Source organism: Corapipo altera, unplaced genomic scaffold (genome assembly GCF_003945725.1).
Source record: "Corapipo altera isolate COAL_440 unplaced genomic scaffold, ASM394572v1 142, whole genome shotgun sequence".
NCBI lineage: Eukaryota > Metazoa > Chordata > Aves > Passeriformes > Pipridae > Corapipo > Corapipo altera.
In genome coordinates, this window is record NW_020884966.1 from 1,875,417 (window position 1) to 1,887,914 (window position 12,498).

A 12,498-nucleotide genomic window follows, 5' to 3' on the forward strand; every position below is an offset into this window, starting at 1 on the left:
GCCTCCCGGCCCCGCAGGGACGCGCCGAGCCGGGCTGGAATGAGCAGGTGGGGCGGCACTCCCCGGCACCTCCCCCGGCACCCCTTCCTCCTCTCACGGCACCCCGCCCTCGCGGTCCGGCACGCGCCGCCGCTGCCTCAGTTTCCCCCCCCGGTGTCGGGGGTCGTGCGGCTGTGATGGGGGAACAGGCGGCCGCGGAACCCCCGGGCTCCGCTCCCAGGGCGGGGGGGGGGGGGGGGGGGGGCAAACCCCGGGGCGGGGGGGGCTGCAGACCCTGAGAGAGGGGACGTAGAGCCAGGGGAGGGAGATTCTCTGCTCGGAGTGGGCTGCAAAGCCCGGGGGAGAGGACACAGCCCTGGGGTGGGGGCTCCAAGCTCGAGGGGGTGTGCGGACCCCAGGTAGGGTGTGGACCCCAGGTAGAGGTACAGAGCCCGGGTAAGGGAGTTCCCCGGGGCAGTGGGGGGCTGCAGGCTCCACCCAGGTAGGGGTGCAGACCACAGGTAGGGGGGCTGCCCCTGCCCTGGGGGGCTCCACGGGGCAGCGGTCCAGGCTGGGTCCCTGTGAGCCCTGGGGGACGCTCCAGCACCATCCCCTGCTCCAGGAGAAAGTGGTTTGTCCTCCACCAGGATGAGCCCCCGGTGCTCTCTGGGCACCCACAGGGATGGACTGGGGGAAACCTGGAGCAGCCCAGGGTCTGGGAAGCACTAGGGGATCTGCCGGCAGGATTTCCCTCTGGCTCAGGGTGAGAGTGCCCAGCTGGGCCCTTCCAGTGTGGGAAGAGCCCCCTGAGCTCCCCCCCAGTCCCCTGTCCCTGGGAATTTTTTGCATTTATCGTCTTAACTTATATTTGTTTCTCCTCCTTTTTGTCCTGATCATCATTGTGCTGTACTCAGCCCCATCAGCACTCCAGGCTGAGCAGGGGGCTCTGGGCTGGGGGCTTAGGGGCTTATTTTATCCTGGATGGATAAGGGAGCAGCTCCCAGCTGAGAAGGGAGCCCTGGAGGTGCCTCACTCCCCCGGCACCAACAGGGGGGCTGTGTTGGGGCATGTCACGTATAACTAAGGAAGTTTATCAGGTGCTGCAGAGCTGGGAGCGAGAGATTTCCCCCGGCTTACGTAAGGCTGAGCAGCAGGGCTGGGTCTGGGGCAGGGGTCCGACCCCAGCGCCCTGCCCACGGTTTCGCAATGGCTGTGGGGTCAGTGGGGCGAGCACTGCGGCCGTCCCGTGACGGGCACACTGGGACCTGTGCCCAGACAGCACCCAGATCCCAGTGGGGCCGGCGTATGCCGGGTGCCAGGATAAACCCAGCCCCCCTTGGGGCTGGGTGTGTGGTGCCAGGACAGGCCCAGCTACTGGTGGGGCTGGTGTGTGTGGTGCCAGGGTAAACCTGGATCTCGTGGTGGGGCCAAGTGTGTGGTGCTGGGACAGACCCAGGTCTCTTGGTGGGGCTGAGTGTGCATGTTGCCAGGGTAAACCCAGGTCTGGTGAGGCCAGCACCACTGTGGGGCTGGGACAGATCCAGCTCTCCTGGTGGGGTAGGTGTGTGTGGGTTCAGCACAGACCCGGCTCCCGGTGGGGTTGGCACATGTGGGTTCAGGACAGACCTGTCCTGACTCGCAGCCTTGGGCACCCAGCAACTCCTGAGCCTGTAACCGAGAGATTTATGACTCCTCTGACCTTGCAAATTGCTGAGTCAGATGGGGAAGGTTTTTTGCTGCATTCCCTGGCTTTAAAAAACCCTGTAGGTTCCCAAAGCTTGGAAGCCCTCCTGCCGTGGCCCCGGCCCTGTCCCAGCGTGAGGATCATCCCCGGGCTGTGGCAGGAGGGAGCAGTTGGTGCTGAGCGTGCTGGAGGTCAATTCTCTGTGTCCTCCTCCCTGGGAAGGGTGCAGTATCCCCTGCTTCCTGCAGGCAGCACATCAGCTCCAGGGGCTGCAGCCTTGCCAAACCTCGGGGGAATCAGGCAGAAGGTTTGGGATGCCCAAACCCTTTTTGGGGAGCTTTCTGGAAGCTCATGAGGGGGATCCCCCCTCCCCTGGTGCCCGCCCATGGGTGCACTGCTCTGCTGCACAGGCTCTGCTGCCTTCCCAGCCAGGGCTGATCTTTGGACTTTGTTCCTTCCTGTCCTTAATTTTCCAAGCTCAGGGAGGGGAGAGTCCTCCCTCTCCAAGGACATGGAAGGCTGGCCTGGACTGTCCCCACCTCTCCAGCCAGGCTGGGCCTGCTGCCAGCGTGGGGCCGAGGGGGTGTTATCGGGGCTGGGCCAGCCCCAGGAGCCAGTCCCTGTTCCCCCCTCGGGCCACCACGATTATGGGGGGCCCTCGCCTGCCCTGTGCTGCACTGATAGCACGGTGGAGGTGGGACACTGACCTCGCACCACTGGAGTGGGGATGCTGGGGGGGCTCCCAGGGGAGCCAGGGACCCCCCTGGCCTCGAGCATCCCCCGCCGTGCCTTGCAGGGGGACGGTGCCATGGCTGAGAAGACGTCGCCGAGCCCTGGCGTGGGCATCACACCACTGCAGCAGATGCTGGCCTCGGGGACAGGCGCCATCCTCACCTCCCTCTTCGGTGAGCACCGCAGGGTGGGTGCCGGGGCGGGGGGGCTGGCACGGGGGGAGTCATGGCTAAAAGGTGGTGCTGTTTCAGTGACACCGCTGGACGTGGTGAAGATCCGGCTGCAGGCCCAGAGGACCCCGTTCTCCAAAGGTAACCCTGCTCAGGGCAGGGTGGGGGGCTCCAGCCAGCCCCCCAGCCAGCTGGCGAGCAGCCCATGGGGACGGCTTGGTTGGCAGAGCCAGTGGCAGGGATGTCTCAGCTCCAGAGCTTGGGGCCATTGCGAGGTGGCAGGTTACCATGGGCCCCTCATCCTGACGAGCTCGGGGGGCCCTGCTGGGGGAGCTGGGTTCGTGCTTGGCTCTGTCCTTCCCCCTGCACAACCCTGTGCCGAGGGGGGTCAGCGCTGTGCCTGGCAGCCCCCAGCCCCTGGGGAGCAGGGCAGAGGGGCTCACCCTGCTCCAGCTGCTCGCTGTTCCCCCACTGCCTTTGTTCCAGTCTCCACACTGCTCCTCGTGGGCTCTGCCCTCCATCTGCCCCCATCCTGTGGGGTCAGCAGGCTGGGCCCAAGGGACTGGTTTGGTGACAACAGAGACTGCTTGGGAAGTGGCTGTGGGGGCATCCAGCCCCTTCACCCCCGGAGTTCTCCCACTGCCCGGCTCGGAGCTGCAGCGCACGTGTGTGCCCCAGCCCTGGGAGGTGGCACGTCCCAGTGCCAGTGCTCAGTGTGTCCCCATTGTGTGTTTCAGTGTTGCCAGCACAGGCAGTGCCCTGGGGCGCTCAGCCGGCCACATGTGAGTACGCCTGGGGGCTCCAGGCAGCTCCTGCTGCCAGTGGCTTCGCTTTCCCAAACCTTGATCCCAGTTTGCTTTTCCACTGGTGGCAGCTTGGGCTCCCCTGGCTGTTCCTGCAGCCCTGCTTTGGGGCTGGCTGTGCCACATCCGTGGGGTCTGCTGAGGGGTCTGTTGTGCAACAGGCCTGGCTCTCTGTGCTCCCCCTCTCTGTACTGTTGCTACATCAAAGTCCCTTTGGATCTCCCCTGCCTGGGTCCCTCTGCCTGGCTTGAGAGCACAGTGGAGGGGCCGTGGTGTCCCCACGGTAGCAAAGCCAAGACCAACCAAGGCATAAAACCCCTCCTGCCACTGGCAGTGAGTCCTGCTGTGCTCCCATCCCTGCCGTGGGGCTGTGTGTCCCCCACCCTGTGGGTCTGGCTGTGGTCAGACCCTGGCCAGAGGGTTGTCCCTCTCCTGGCCTTGGCCTGGGGCTGGTCCCACTGGGCTCAAGCACTGAGGGTTTGGCTTCTTTCTGGAAGGAAGGTTTTGGAATCAGATGTGCTGGGTGTGGGGCAGAGGGGAAGGGTCTCCTGTCTAACAGTGGTGCCATTGCTTCCTGCCTCAGGGAAGTGTTTCCTCTACTGCAATGGGCTCATGGACCACCTGTATGTCTGCCAGAACGGCAACGGCTGCACCGCCTGGTACAAGGCCCCCACCCACTTCACTGGCACACTGGTAGGGGCTGTGGGCACAGCAGGGTGGGCAGGGGCCTCCCTGTCCCAGAGGGGTGTTTACTGGGGAGGTGTTTGCCCATCTTGTCCCTCTAACTCCTCTCCCTGGTGCTCTACTCTCTCTCCAGGATGCCTTTGTGAAGATCACACGCTACGAGGGCATCAGGTCCCTGTGGAGCGGCTTGCCCCCCACCCTGTGAGTTTGGGCATTCTGGGTGCTAACACCTGCCTGGGCACACAGGCATCAGTCCCAAGCCCCCTGCTGGCCCTCAGGAAGTGCATGTGCCCCTCACACCCCTCCTCCTCCTCCTCCTCACAGGGTCATGGCTGTGCCAGCCACCGTCATTTACTTCACCACCTATGACCAGCTCCGGGACTACCTGCACGCCCGGACGGGAAGTCGGGGCCCCCACATCCCCTTGCTGGCCGGGGCCCTCGCCAGGCGTGAGTACCCCTCCTCCCTGGGGGTCTCCCTGTGCCCACCCTGTGGTGCCAGCAGAGCGTGGCAGGTCTTGGTGTCCAGTTTGGGCACCTGGCTCTCCCAGCATGGTGCTGATGGCTCCGGGACAGCCGCTGGAGCAGACGGAGCTGATTCCCGGTGTCCCCTCCTTGCAGTGGGTGCCGTGACGGTCATCAGCCCCTTGGAGCTGATCCGCACCAAGATGCAGTCCCGGCAGCTCAGCTACCGTGAGCTGGGCGTCTGCATCCAGTCAGCAGTGGCCCAGGATGGCTGGCTGTCCCTCTGGAGAGGCTGGGGACCCACCGTGCTGCGGGACGTCCCCTTCTCAGGTATGGCTGTGGTGGCACTGGGAGGTGGCAGGGAACCAGGGCCGGGGGGTTGGTGTGTCCAGGGTGTCCAGTTGTAGCACTGGTGTCTCCTCTCCCCCCAGCTCTGTACTGGTTTAACTACGAGCTGGTGAGGACGTGGCTCTGCAGGAAGGCCTGGCTGGAAGAGGCCACGTTCATGGTCAGCTTCACATCTGGGGCCATCTCTGGCACGGTGAGTTTGGGGTGCTGAGGCTCACTCAAGGTGGGGGATGGTCCCTGTGGGAGGGAGGGGCGGGCTGGGATGGCACAGGGAGGTGACAGCAGAGCTGTCACCAGCAGAGCTGTCACCAGCAGAGCTGTCACCAGGTCCAGGCTCACTGCCCGGTGCCAATCCCACAGGTGGCCGCAGTGCTGACGCTGCCCTTCGACGTGGTCAAAACCCAGCGGCAGATCGAGCTGGGAGACAGTGAGGTGCACCCAGGTGAGGGGCCAGGCCTGCGGGCAGGTGCCTGGGGGGCATCCAGGACTCCTCATGGGCATCCCTAGACCCTTACCTGTTCCCTTCTCCCCACAGTCTCGGCCTCCAAGCCTTCCTCCACCTGGCTGCTCATGCAGCGGATCCGTGCTGAGTCTGGCACCCGGGGGCTGTTTGCAGGTGAGGACGTGCCCCAGCCTTGTGCTGGGGTTCCAGGTGCCCTGGTGTCACCCCAGGGCTGACAGCGCTGTCCTTGCAGGCTTCCTGCCCCGTGTCATCAAGGTGGCACCTGCCTGCGCCATCATGATCAGCACCTACGAATTCGGCAAGACCTTCTTCCAGAAGCTGAACCAGGAGCGGCGGCTGCGGGGGTTGTGAGCAGGGCTGGGGCAGGGCTGTGTGTGGCCGTGCCCAGGGGACAGTGCCAGCCCTGCTCTGGCCAGGAGTCCCGGGAGCGGGGATCCACGCTCGGCTGTGCAGAGCCCAAGTGCCTTCATCCCGCGCTCTGCCTCCCCACACACGGAGCCAGGGCCCCACTCCCTGTCCCAACCACTCTGGGGGAGATCTGTGCCTGCTGCTGTGACACTGGGGGGGACATGGAGCCCCCCACACTCATCCCTTGGGGCTGGACAGATGCTGCTGCTGCTGGATTCATGGACACTGGCAAGGATGGGATGTCCCAGGTGACTTGGCCTGGCAGGAGGTGGAGCTGGGGCTCAGGCGAGGACCAAACCCCAAACCTCGGAGGCTTCCCTGCCTGCCCGGGCCCCCCAGCCCTGCTCTGCCCGGGGGTCCATCACTCACGCACAGCCTCCCCTTGCCTGCTCTGCACGGGGACACGACAGGACCCTCTCCCTGCCTCCGGACCTCTCCTCTCACTGGGGGTATCCCTGTCCCCTGCCAGACCCTGGGTTGGACAGACCCTGCATGGGGACAGACCTCGCTGCTGCTCCAGGGGACTGGGGGGCACTGTGGCACCCCCTGACCTGTCCCTTCACTGCAAGGGCCTGCCCCAGCTCTGCGGGCACTGCCCCCACCTTCCCTGGGACTCATGGGGGGAATTCCCCTTATTTTCTTAAATAAAAGAAAAATTTGTCTGATAGTGGAAGGGTTTCTCTCCCTGTGTGCTGGGGGCTGTGAAAGACCCCAGGGGTGCCAGCCACGTCCCTGCTGTGTGGGCACAGTACTGTCACCCACCGGGTCCTTGCTGGGCTTTTACTGAGGGTAAGGGGACCCAGGACCACCCTGCTCCCCCCAGCAGCACCCCACTGCTGCTGGGGCAGGGGGATACCCCATCCCTGCTGATCTGCTGTGTCCCAAAGGTGCTCTCCCTGCCTGGGGGGCTGGAGGAGGCTCACTGGACCCTCCTCAGCACCCCTGCTTGGGCCATGACCTCATGGTGGGGGGCACAAAGGGTCTGTCCCCCCCTCTCCTAGCAGGGGGAGGGGTGACAGGCCGGCTCTGCTTGCTGCATTTATTGATTTCCTTTTGCTCCAACCAGGCAGATGGGGCCGAAATAAAAACCAAAATCACCCAAAACAACCCAAAACCCAGGAGAGGATGGGGAGGGGAGGGGAAAGGGGAGTCCTACCCCTATCGTGGGGATGCTGCTGCAAGGAGGGACAGCTGGCTCCCGAAGTGGGGGACAGGCAGCCCCCAAAGCAGAGGGGCTGGGGAAGGCCAGGTGGGCACTGAGGGCTGAGCAGGATGGACAGCGGGGCTGTGCCCAGACCCTCACCCCTGCAGAGGGCCTGGCCCTGACCCCCCCCTTGCTCCCCAGTAGCTGTAGCTCCCAGTGTCCCCCCCATGGCACAGTTCATCCCCCCCCTCCCCAGCTCGCCTGGGTCCCAGTCCTGCATCCCCCATCCCAACGGGTCCATGTCTCCAGCCAGGGTCCAGGCTGGGGGTCCGAGGCACGGCCGGGGGGTGGGATGTCGAGATGGGGAGGGGGATGCCCGTCCCCAGCCTCCCCGGTGGGTTTGGCGAGTCCCTCGTCGGTCCCGGGGCGGCGAGGGGGGCCGAGCTCAGTCCTGTGCCGCGACGCTGGGCCTGGCGGCCGGGCCGGGGGGCGGTGAGGGGGCCGGGGGCCTCAGCTGGGGCTGCGGGTCGGGCTGGCTTCCGTGCTGTCGCTCACCAGGCACTCGTTGGACTTGAGGCTGGCCAGGGACTTGCAGCTGGGCAGGGAGGCCAGGGAGCCGCAGAGCCCCAGCATGGAGGGCGTGGGGTCCTTCCCTGTGGGCAGAGAGGGGTGTCATGGGGGGCTGCGGCCTCGCCACCGCGGGGGGACAGGGACCACCCCTCCGGGAGGGACCCTGGGTGTCCCTGCACTGCTGGGACAGCACTCCTGCCACAAGGAAGGGGCTGTTGGGAGGGTTCAGACACCTGGGTGTGTGGGGGGGGACACGCTGAGCCCTGTGGGGCACCCGCTGGGGGGTGGGGGGTGTCTTACCCAAGGGCCCCCAGGGCTCGCCCTCGCGCTTGCCCTCTCCCAGGCGCTGGGAGTCGGAGCTGAGGCTGTTCTCGGCCGAGAGCTGGTCGGTGCTCACGAAGCTGTGCCTGCAGAGGGATGATGCTGAGCCCCCCGGGGCTGGCACAGCCCTTCTCCCCGTCCCCTCTCAACCGGGGCAGGGCAGGGTGCTGGGCACGGGTCGGGGGGGCTCTGCCCCCAGCACGGTGTTACCTCCTGTAGAGTTTGCTGTCCGAGCCGCTCTCGTTGCCGTTGAGGGTCCCCAGCGAGGGCCACTGGTTGACCAGGGGTGTCACCATCTCCTTGGAGAGCTGGGCCAGCTGCGGGTTCTCGCAGGGGATCAGCCCCGTCCTGCGGCAAAGGCGGCTGCTCAGCACCCGGCACGGCCACCGGTGCCGGGGACCTGCCGGGCGACACGGCCCACGAGATGTGTGGGGCACTGGGGACCCACCGCGTCCCACGGGGCACATGGGACACCGGGGACCCTCCATGTCTTGTGGGATATATGAGGTATTTGGAACCCACCATGTTCCACAGGGGATAAGGGACACTGGGGACCCTCCATATCTCGCGGGATATATGAGGCACTGGGGACCCACCATGTCCCATGGGGGAGAGGGGACACTGGGGACCCTCCATGTCCCACAGGCCATATGGGGCACCTGGGTATTGGGAACCTTCCACCCATCATATCCCATGGATAATATGGGGTATTGAGGACTCATCACATTCCATAGGGCAGACTGGGCACACTGGGGACCCTCCATGTCCTATGGGATATATGGAGCACCTGGGCATCAGAGACCTGCCACCCATCACATCCCGTGGGGCAAATGGGATACCAGGGACCCGCTGTGTCCCACAGGGAATACGGGGCACCCAGGCCCTGGGAACGCCACATCCATCCCACCCCACAGGGTGTACGGGATGCCAGGGACCACCCCTCACCCTGCCCCTCGGGATCAATGGGGCACTGGGGACCACCCACAGCCCCTGGGGCACCCAGTCTCCAGGGACCCCCACCCAGCCCAAGCCCCCGCAACAGCAGCACATCCCCACTCACAGCTGCTCCTGCAGCTCCAGGATGACGCCCTCCAGCTCCCTCTTCTCCAGCTGGTTCTGCACCATCACCTCCTCCAGCCGCAGCTTCAGCCGCTTGTTCTCCGCCTCCAGGTCCTTCAGCTGCGACTCCCGCAGCCGCACCAGCTCCTCCAGGTACCCCTGAGGGAGGCCACTGTCACCACTGGTGGCCTCGCTGCCACCACCATGTCCCCAGGGCCGCTCAGGGTGACAATGAGAGGACTGGGTCACCACAGCAGTGGGGTGAAGGTCTGCGGACACCACCAGGCTGTGGGAGAGGGGATGCAGGGGCAGATGCTCCAGGCTGGAGCATCCCGGGGGGGTTGATACCTTGACAGCCCCATCCCAGCTCCCGGTACCTTTTGGGCATAAACGATGCGGAATTTCTGCTCCATCTTGCGCCACTTGTTGTACCAACTGTCCTCGTCGGTGACCAGGGGCAGGTAGGGGTGTTCAGGCGAGCTGTCCTCGCTCGTGCTGCTCTCCACACTGCCCCGCTCCTCCTCCTCGCTCAGGTAGTCGTAGCTGGGGGGTGCAGGGGCTCAGTGAGGGCTCTCACACAGTCAGGGACACCCACCAGGGTGCCAGGGCAGAGACAAAACCCACCGAGGGACCCAGAGACCCCAAAAAACCCACCAAGGGAGCCCCCAGACCCCCAACATATGTAGGTGCAGGTGGGTTCTGCTACTCCCCAAAACACAGCGGGGACCCCCAAAGACCTTCCCAAACTGATCCGGGGGTGGGGGAACCTCCATGTCCCCTAAAACCCACCAAGAGACCCCCCTCTGATCCAACCAAGGGAACCCCCAGACCTCCAACATCTGCAGGTGCAGGCGAGTCCTGCTGCACCCCAAAAACCACCAGGCACCACCCAGGCCCCCCCAAACTGACCAAACAGGGCTGGGGAGACCCTAAAACCCCCCAAAACCCACCAAGGGATCCCAAAAGCCCCCGAACCCCAGGGAGGGCACCAGGGAGCTGACTCTTACCTCTGTGTGAACTTCAGGTAGGGCGTGTAGTCGATGACCACGGGCGTTTTACCGTCCATCACCTCTCCCTTCAGGCAGAAGCTGAGCAGTGGCAGTGGGAGAAGGAGCAGAGGGTCAGGGCACCCCAGGGGGGTCAGTCAGGGCCTGTGTCCCACCGTGTCACCCGCCCCTACCTGAAGTCGATGGCGCTGAGCCCGATGAGCATCCCCGTGAGCACCGTGGACTCCTCCCGCAGCATGATGGCCCCGTCGTCGTAAAACCGCCTGTGGGGAAACGCGTGGCACCCCAAAACCCACCCCGGCACACGGAGCCCACCCCGGGTCCAGTGCAGGCGTGGCCGTGGCCGGGGGGGCCGTGGGCTGCTCACCTGGTGGTCCGTGTGTCCCGCAGGGCCGTGGAGATGTACTCGGACATGCGCTTCTCCATCAGCGCCACGCGGATCCATGCCCGGCCCTGCAAGGGGGGGCTACCATTGGGTCCCCCCCGCAGAGCTGCTCCTCACCACAATCCCACCCACCCCTGGTGCTCTGGGGACCAGCAGACGGGGGTTTCCCACCTGGGAGTGGCTTTTGACCCATTTTTCGGTCCCACAGGGACCCACAGCTCCTGTTGCACCCCAGTGATCCCCTGAGGTCCTATGGGGGGCAGAGAGGGAATGGGATGGGATGGGATGGGATGGGAATGAGTACGGGACAGGATGGGATGGGGACAGGGATGGGGATGGAAAGGGGATGAGAAAAGATAAAGTTGAGGATGGTATGGGATTATGATGGGATGGAGGTAGGATATGGATGGAGACAGAAAGGGAATGGGTCCGTGTACCAGGGACAGGGTGTGAATGGAAGCAGAGGAGGCAAGAATAGGAATGGCAATGGGGACAGGGCTGGGGTTGGCACCCTCCTGACCTTGGCCCTGGAGGTGCTGATGTTCTCCATGTTCTCGATGCTGCTGACACAGTTGTTGGGGACCTTGCTGCAGGCCAGGCGGATGTAATCCCAAAACCCGCGCTGCCCATCAGAGCTGAACCAGCTGACGGGGCCTGTGGGCACCCAGGGGCTGCAGTCAGGGGCTGCTGTGCTGGCAAAGCCCCTGACAGAGCCTGGACACACTCCCTGGTGCCACTGTGGGCATCCCCACCCGCCATGGGGCACAGGGGTGGGGACAGGGACGCCCCCGTTACCTTTGAAGCGGTGGCTGAGGATCTGCTCAAGGATGGCGGCGAAGTTGACGAACTCCTCAGAGGAGTCATCGATGGGATCCGCCGTGTACTTCTCCAGGAGGGTCTTCACCGAGAACCTGGCGAGGGTTTGGGCGTCACAGGGCAGGAGGGGACAAACCCCCACCACCCCTCACCCACCACCCGGCACAGGCCGGGTTCCAGTGCCAGAGCAAAACGCTTTTCCAGCCGTTGGCTCCCGCTCCCGGCAGCGGGAAGAGGGCGGCGGGCTGGGCTGTGGCTCGCTGACCCCCCGTGTCCCCATGTCCCCGGGGACCCTGAGGGGCGGCCGCCGCTCCCCGCCAAGCAAGTGGCCAGGAAGGGCGAACAAAGGCCCCTTCCTCCCCGGCCGTGCGCAGGCGGTGATGGTTTCCCCTTCCGCCCGGCCGCTCGTGCTCCCAGCGCAGCGATGCCGAGGACACGGCGCCCGCCTAGCCCAGCACGGGGCAGGTGTTGGCTCGGTGGGGATCCCCCCTGTCTGTGGGTCACAGCTGGCTGGGGATCCCTCTGACGGCGGGTGGAAGGTGCCTCGTCGTGACAGAGGGGTGTGGACCTGCCTTGAGCCGTGGTGAGGAAATTCAGGGGGTGTGGAGGTGCCCTGTGCCATGGCGAGGAGCCCTGGAGGTCCCCATGGCGTGACAGCGGGGTTTGGAGGTGCCCCTGTGCCATGGTGAGGAGATCCAGGGGGTCCACATGTCGTGACAGAGGGGTCTGGACCTGCCCTGTGCTATGGTGAGGAGATCCAGGGGGTCTAGAGGTGCCTTGTGCCATGGTGATAAGAAACAGGGGGTTCCTATGTTATGGCAGCAGGGTCTGGAGCTACCCTGTGCCAAGGTGATGAGAAACGGGGAGTCCCCATGTCATGACAGGGGGGTCTGGAGGTGCCCTGTGCCACGGCAAGGAAACCCAGGGGTTCCCCATGTCATGACAGGGGGGTCTGGAGCTGTCCTTGTGCCACGGTGAGGAAATTCAGGGGGTCTGGAGGTGCCCTGTGCCATGGCGAGGAGATCCAGGGGCTCCCCCTGTCATGATGGGGGGTTTGGAGGTGCTTTTTGCCATGGTAAGGAAATCCAGAGGGTCCCCATGTCGTGATGTGGGTTGGAGGTGCCCTGTGCCATGGTGGGGAGCCCAACACGAGGCCCTGGGGGGTCCCTGCCAGGCTGCCCCTGGCCTTGGTGCCCCCCACAACCCCCCCAGCCCTAGGCCAGGCTCCAGCACTCCCAGCACCAGCAGCCCCTCACTAGTGCCTGGGGAGCTTCACCCCACTCGTGTGCCCCTGCAGGGACCACCAGCCCCCCCGTCCCCCCACCCCACCCCTGCTCCCCCCCTTCCCGGTCCAGCCGGGTGTCTCCATGACAACCCTCATCCTCCATCCTTCATCTCCCATCCCTGCCGCCAGGAGTGGGGCCCTGACGTCACTTCCTGGGCCCCCCACCCGCATGGGGG

The 12,498-nt window shown here is 65.1% G+C and overlaps 2 protein-coding genes across 4 annotated transcripts in view; one reads left to right on the forward strand and one right to left on the reverse strand.

Annotated features, from left to right (window-relative positions):
• The first annotated feature begins 6 nt into the window (after positions 1-6).
• On the forward strand, positions 7-6,402 carry SLC25A39 (solute carrier family 25 member 39). 3 transcript variants are annotated; one of them, XM_027664893.1, is made up of 12 exons: positions 7-47; positions 2,460-2,568; positions 2,647-2,706; positions 3,303-3,347; positions 3,952-4,061; positions 4,186-4,253; positions 4,377-4,501; positions 4,673-4,846; positions 4,948-5,057; positions 5,225-5,306; positions 5,400-5,480; positions 5,560-6,402. In XM_027664893.1, exons 2-12 carry the CDS (start codon positions 2,472-2,474, stop codon positions 5,676-5,678), a joined length of 1,071 nt encoding a protein of 356 aa, XP_027520694.1. In that variant the 5' UTR covers positions 7-47; positions 2,460-2,471; the 3' UTR covers positions 5,679-6,402. The 3 variants fall into 3 exon arrangements, with proteins under 3 accessions (XP_027520694.1, XP_027520691.1, XP_027520692.1); XM_027664890.1 differs by lacking the exon at positions 7-47 and adding an exon at positions 1,328-2,357; XM_027664891.1 differs by lacking the exons at positions 7-47; positions 3,303-3,347 and adding an exon at positions 1,330-2,357.
• Positions 6,403-6,760: 358 nt separating this feature from the next.
• RUNDC3A (RUN domain containing 3A) overlaps positions 6,761-12,498 on the reverse strand; it is a 6,712-nt gene continuing 974 nt past the window's right edge. The window contains exons 2-11 of the mRNA XM_027664908.1: positions 11,017-11,132; positions 10,742-10,875; positions 10,204-10,289; positions 10,010-10,099; positions 9,837-9,917; positions 9,207-9,372; positions 8,831-8,988; positions 7,981-8,118; positions 7,750-7,856; positions 6,761-7,532 (exon numbers count right to left, since the gene is read on the reverse strand). Coding sequence (XP_027520709.1) covers positions 7,390-7,532; positions 7,750-7,856; positions 7,981-8,118; positions 8,831-8,988; positions 9,207-9,372; positions 9,837-9,917; positions 10,010-10,099; positions 10,204-10,289; positions 10,742-10,875; positions 11,017-11,132 — 1,219 coding nt within the window. The 3' untranslated portion in view covers positions 6,761-7,389. The remainder of the gene's footprint in view (positions 7,533-7,749; positions 7,857-7,980; positions 8,119-8,830; positions 8,989-9,206; positions 9,373-9,836; positions 9,918-10,009; positions 10,100-10,203; positions 10,290-10,741; positions 10,876-11,016; positions 11,133-12,498) is intronic.

Excerpts from the sequence above, each read along its gene's own strand:
- SLC25A39 (XM_027664890.1), top strand. The coding sequence starts at position 2,049 with ATGGGTGCACTGCTCTGCTGCACAGGCTCTGCTGCCTTCCCAGCCAGG. Across the intron at positions 2,707-3,302 it reads GAGGACCCCGTTCTCCAAAG|TGTTGCCAGCACAGGCAGTG; the intron begins GTAACCCTGCTC and ends TGTGTGTTTCAG. Across the intron at positions 5,481-5,559 it reads CACCCGGGGGCTGTTTGCAG|GCTTCCTGCCCCGTGTCATC; the intron begins GTGAGGACGTGC and ends CTGTCCTTGCAG.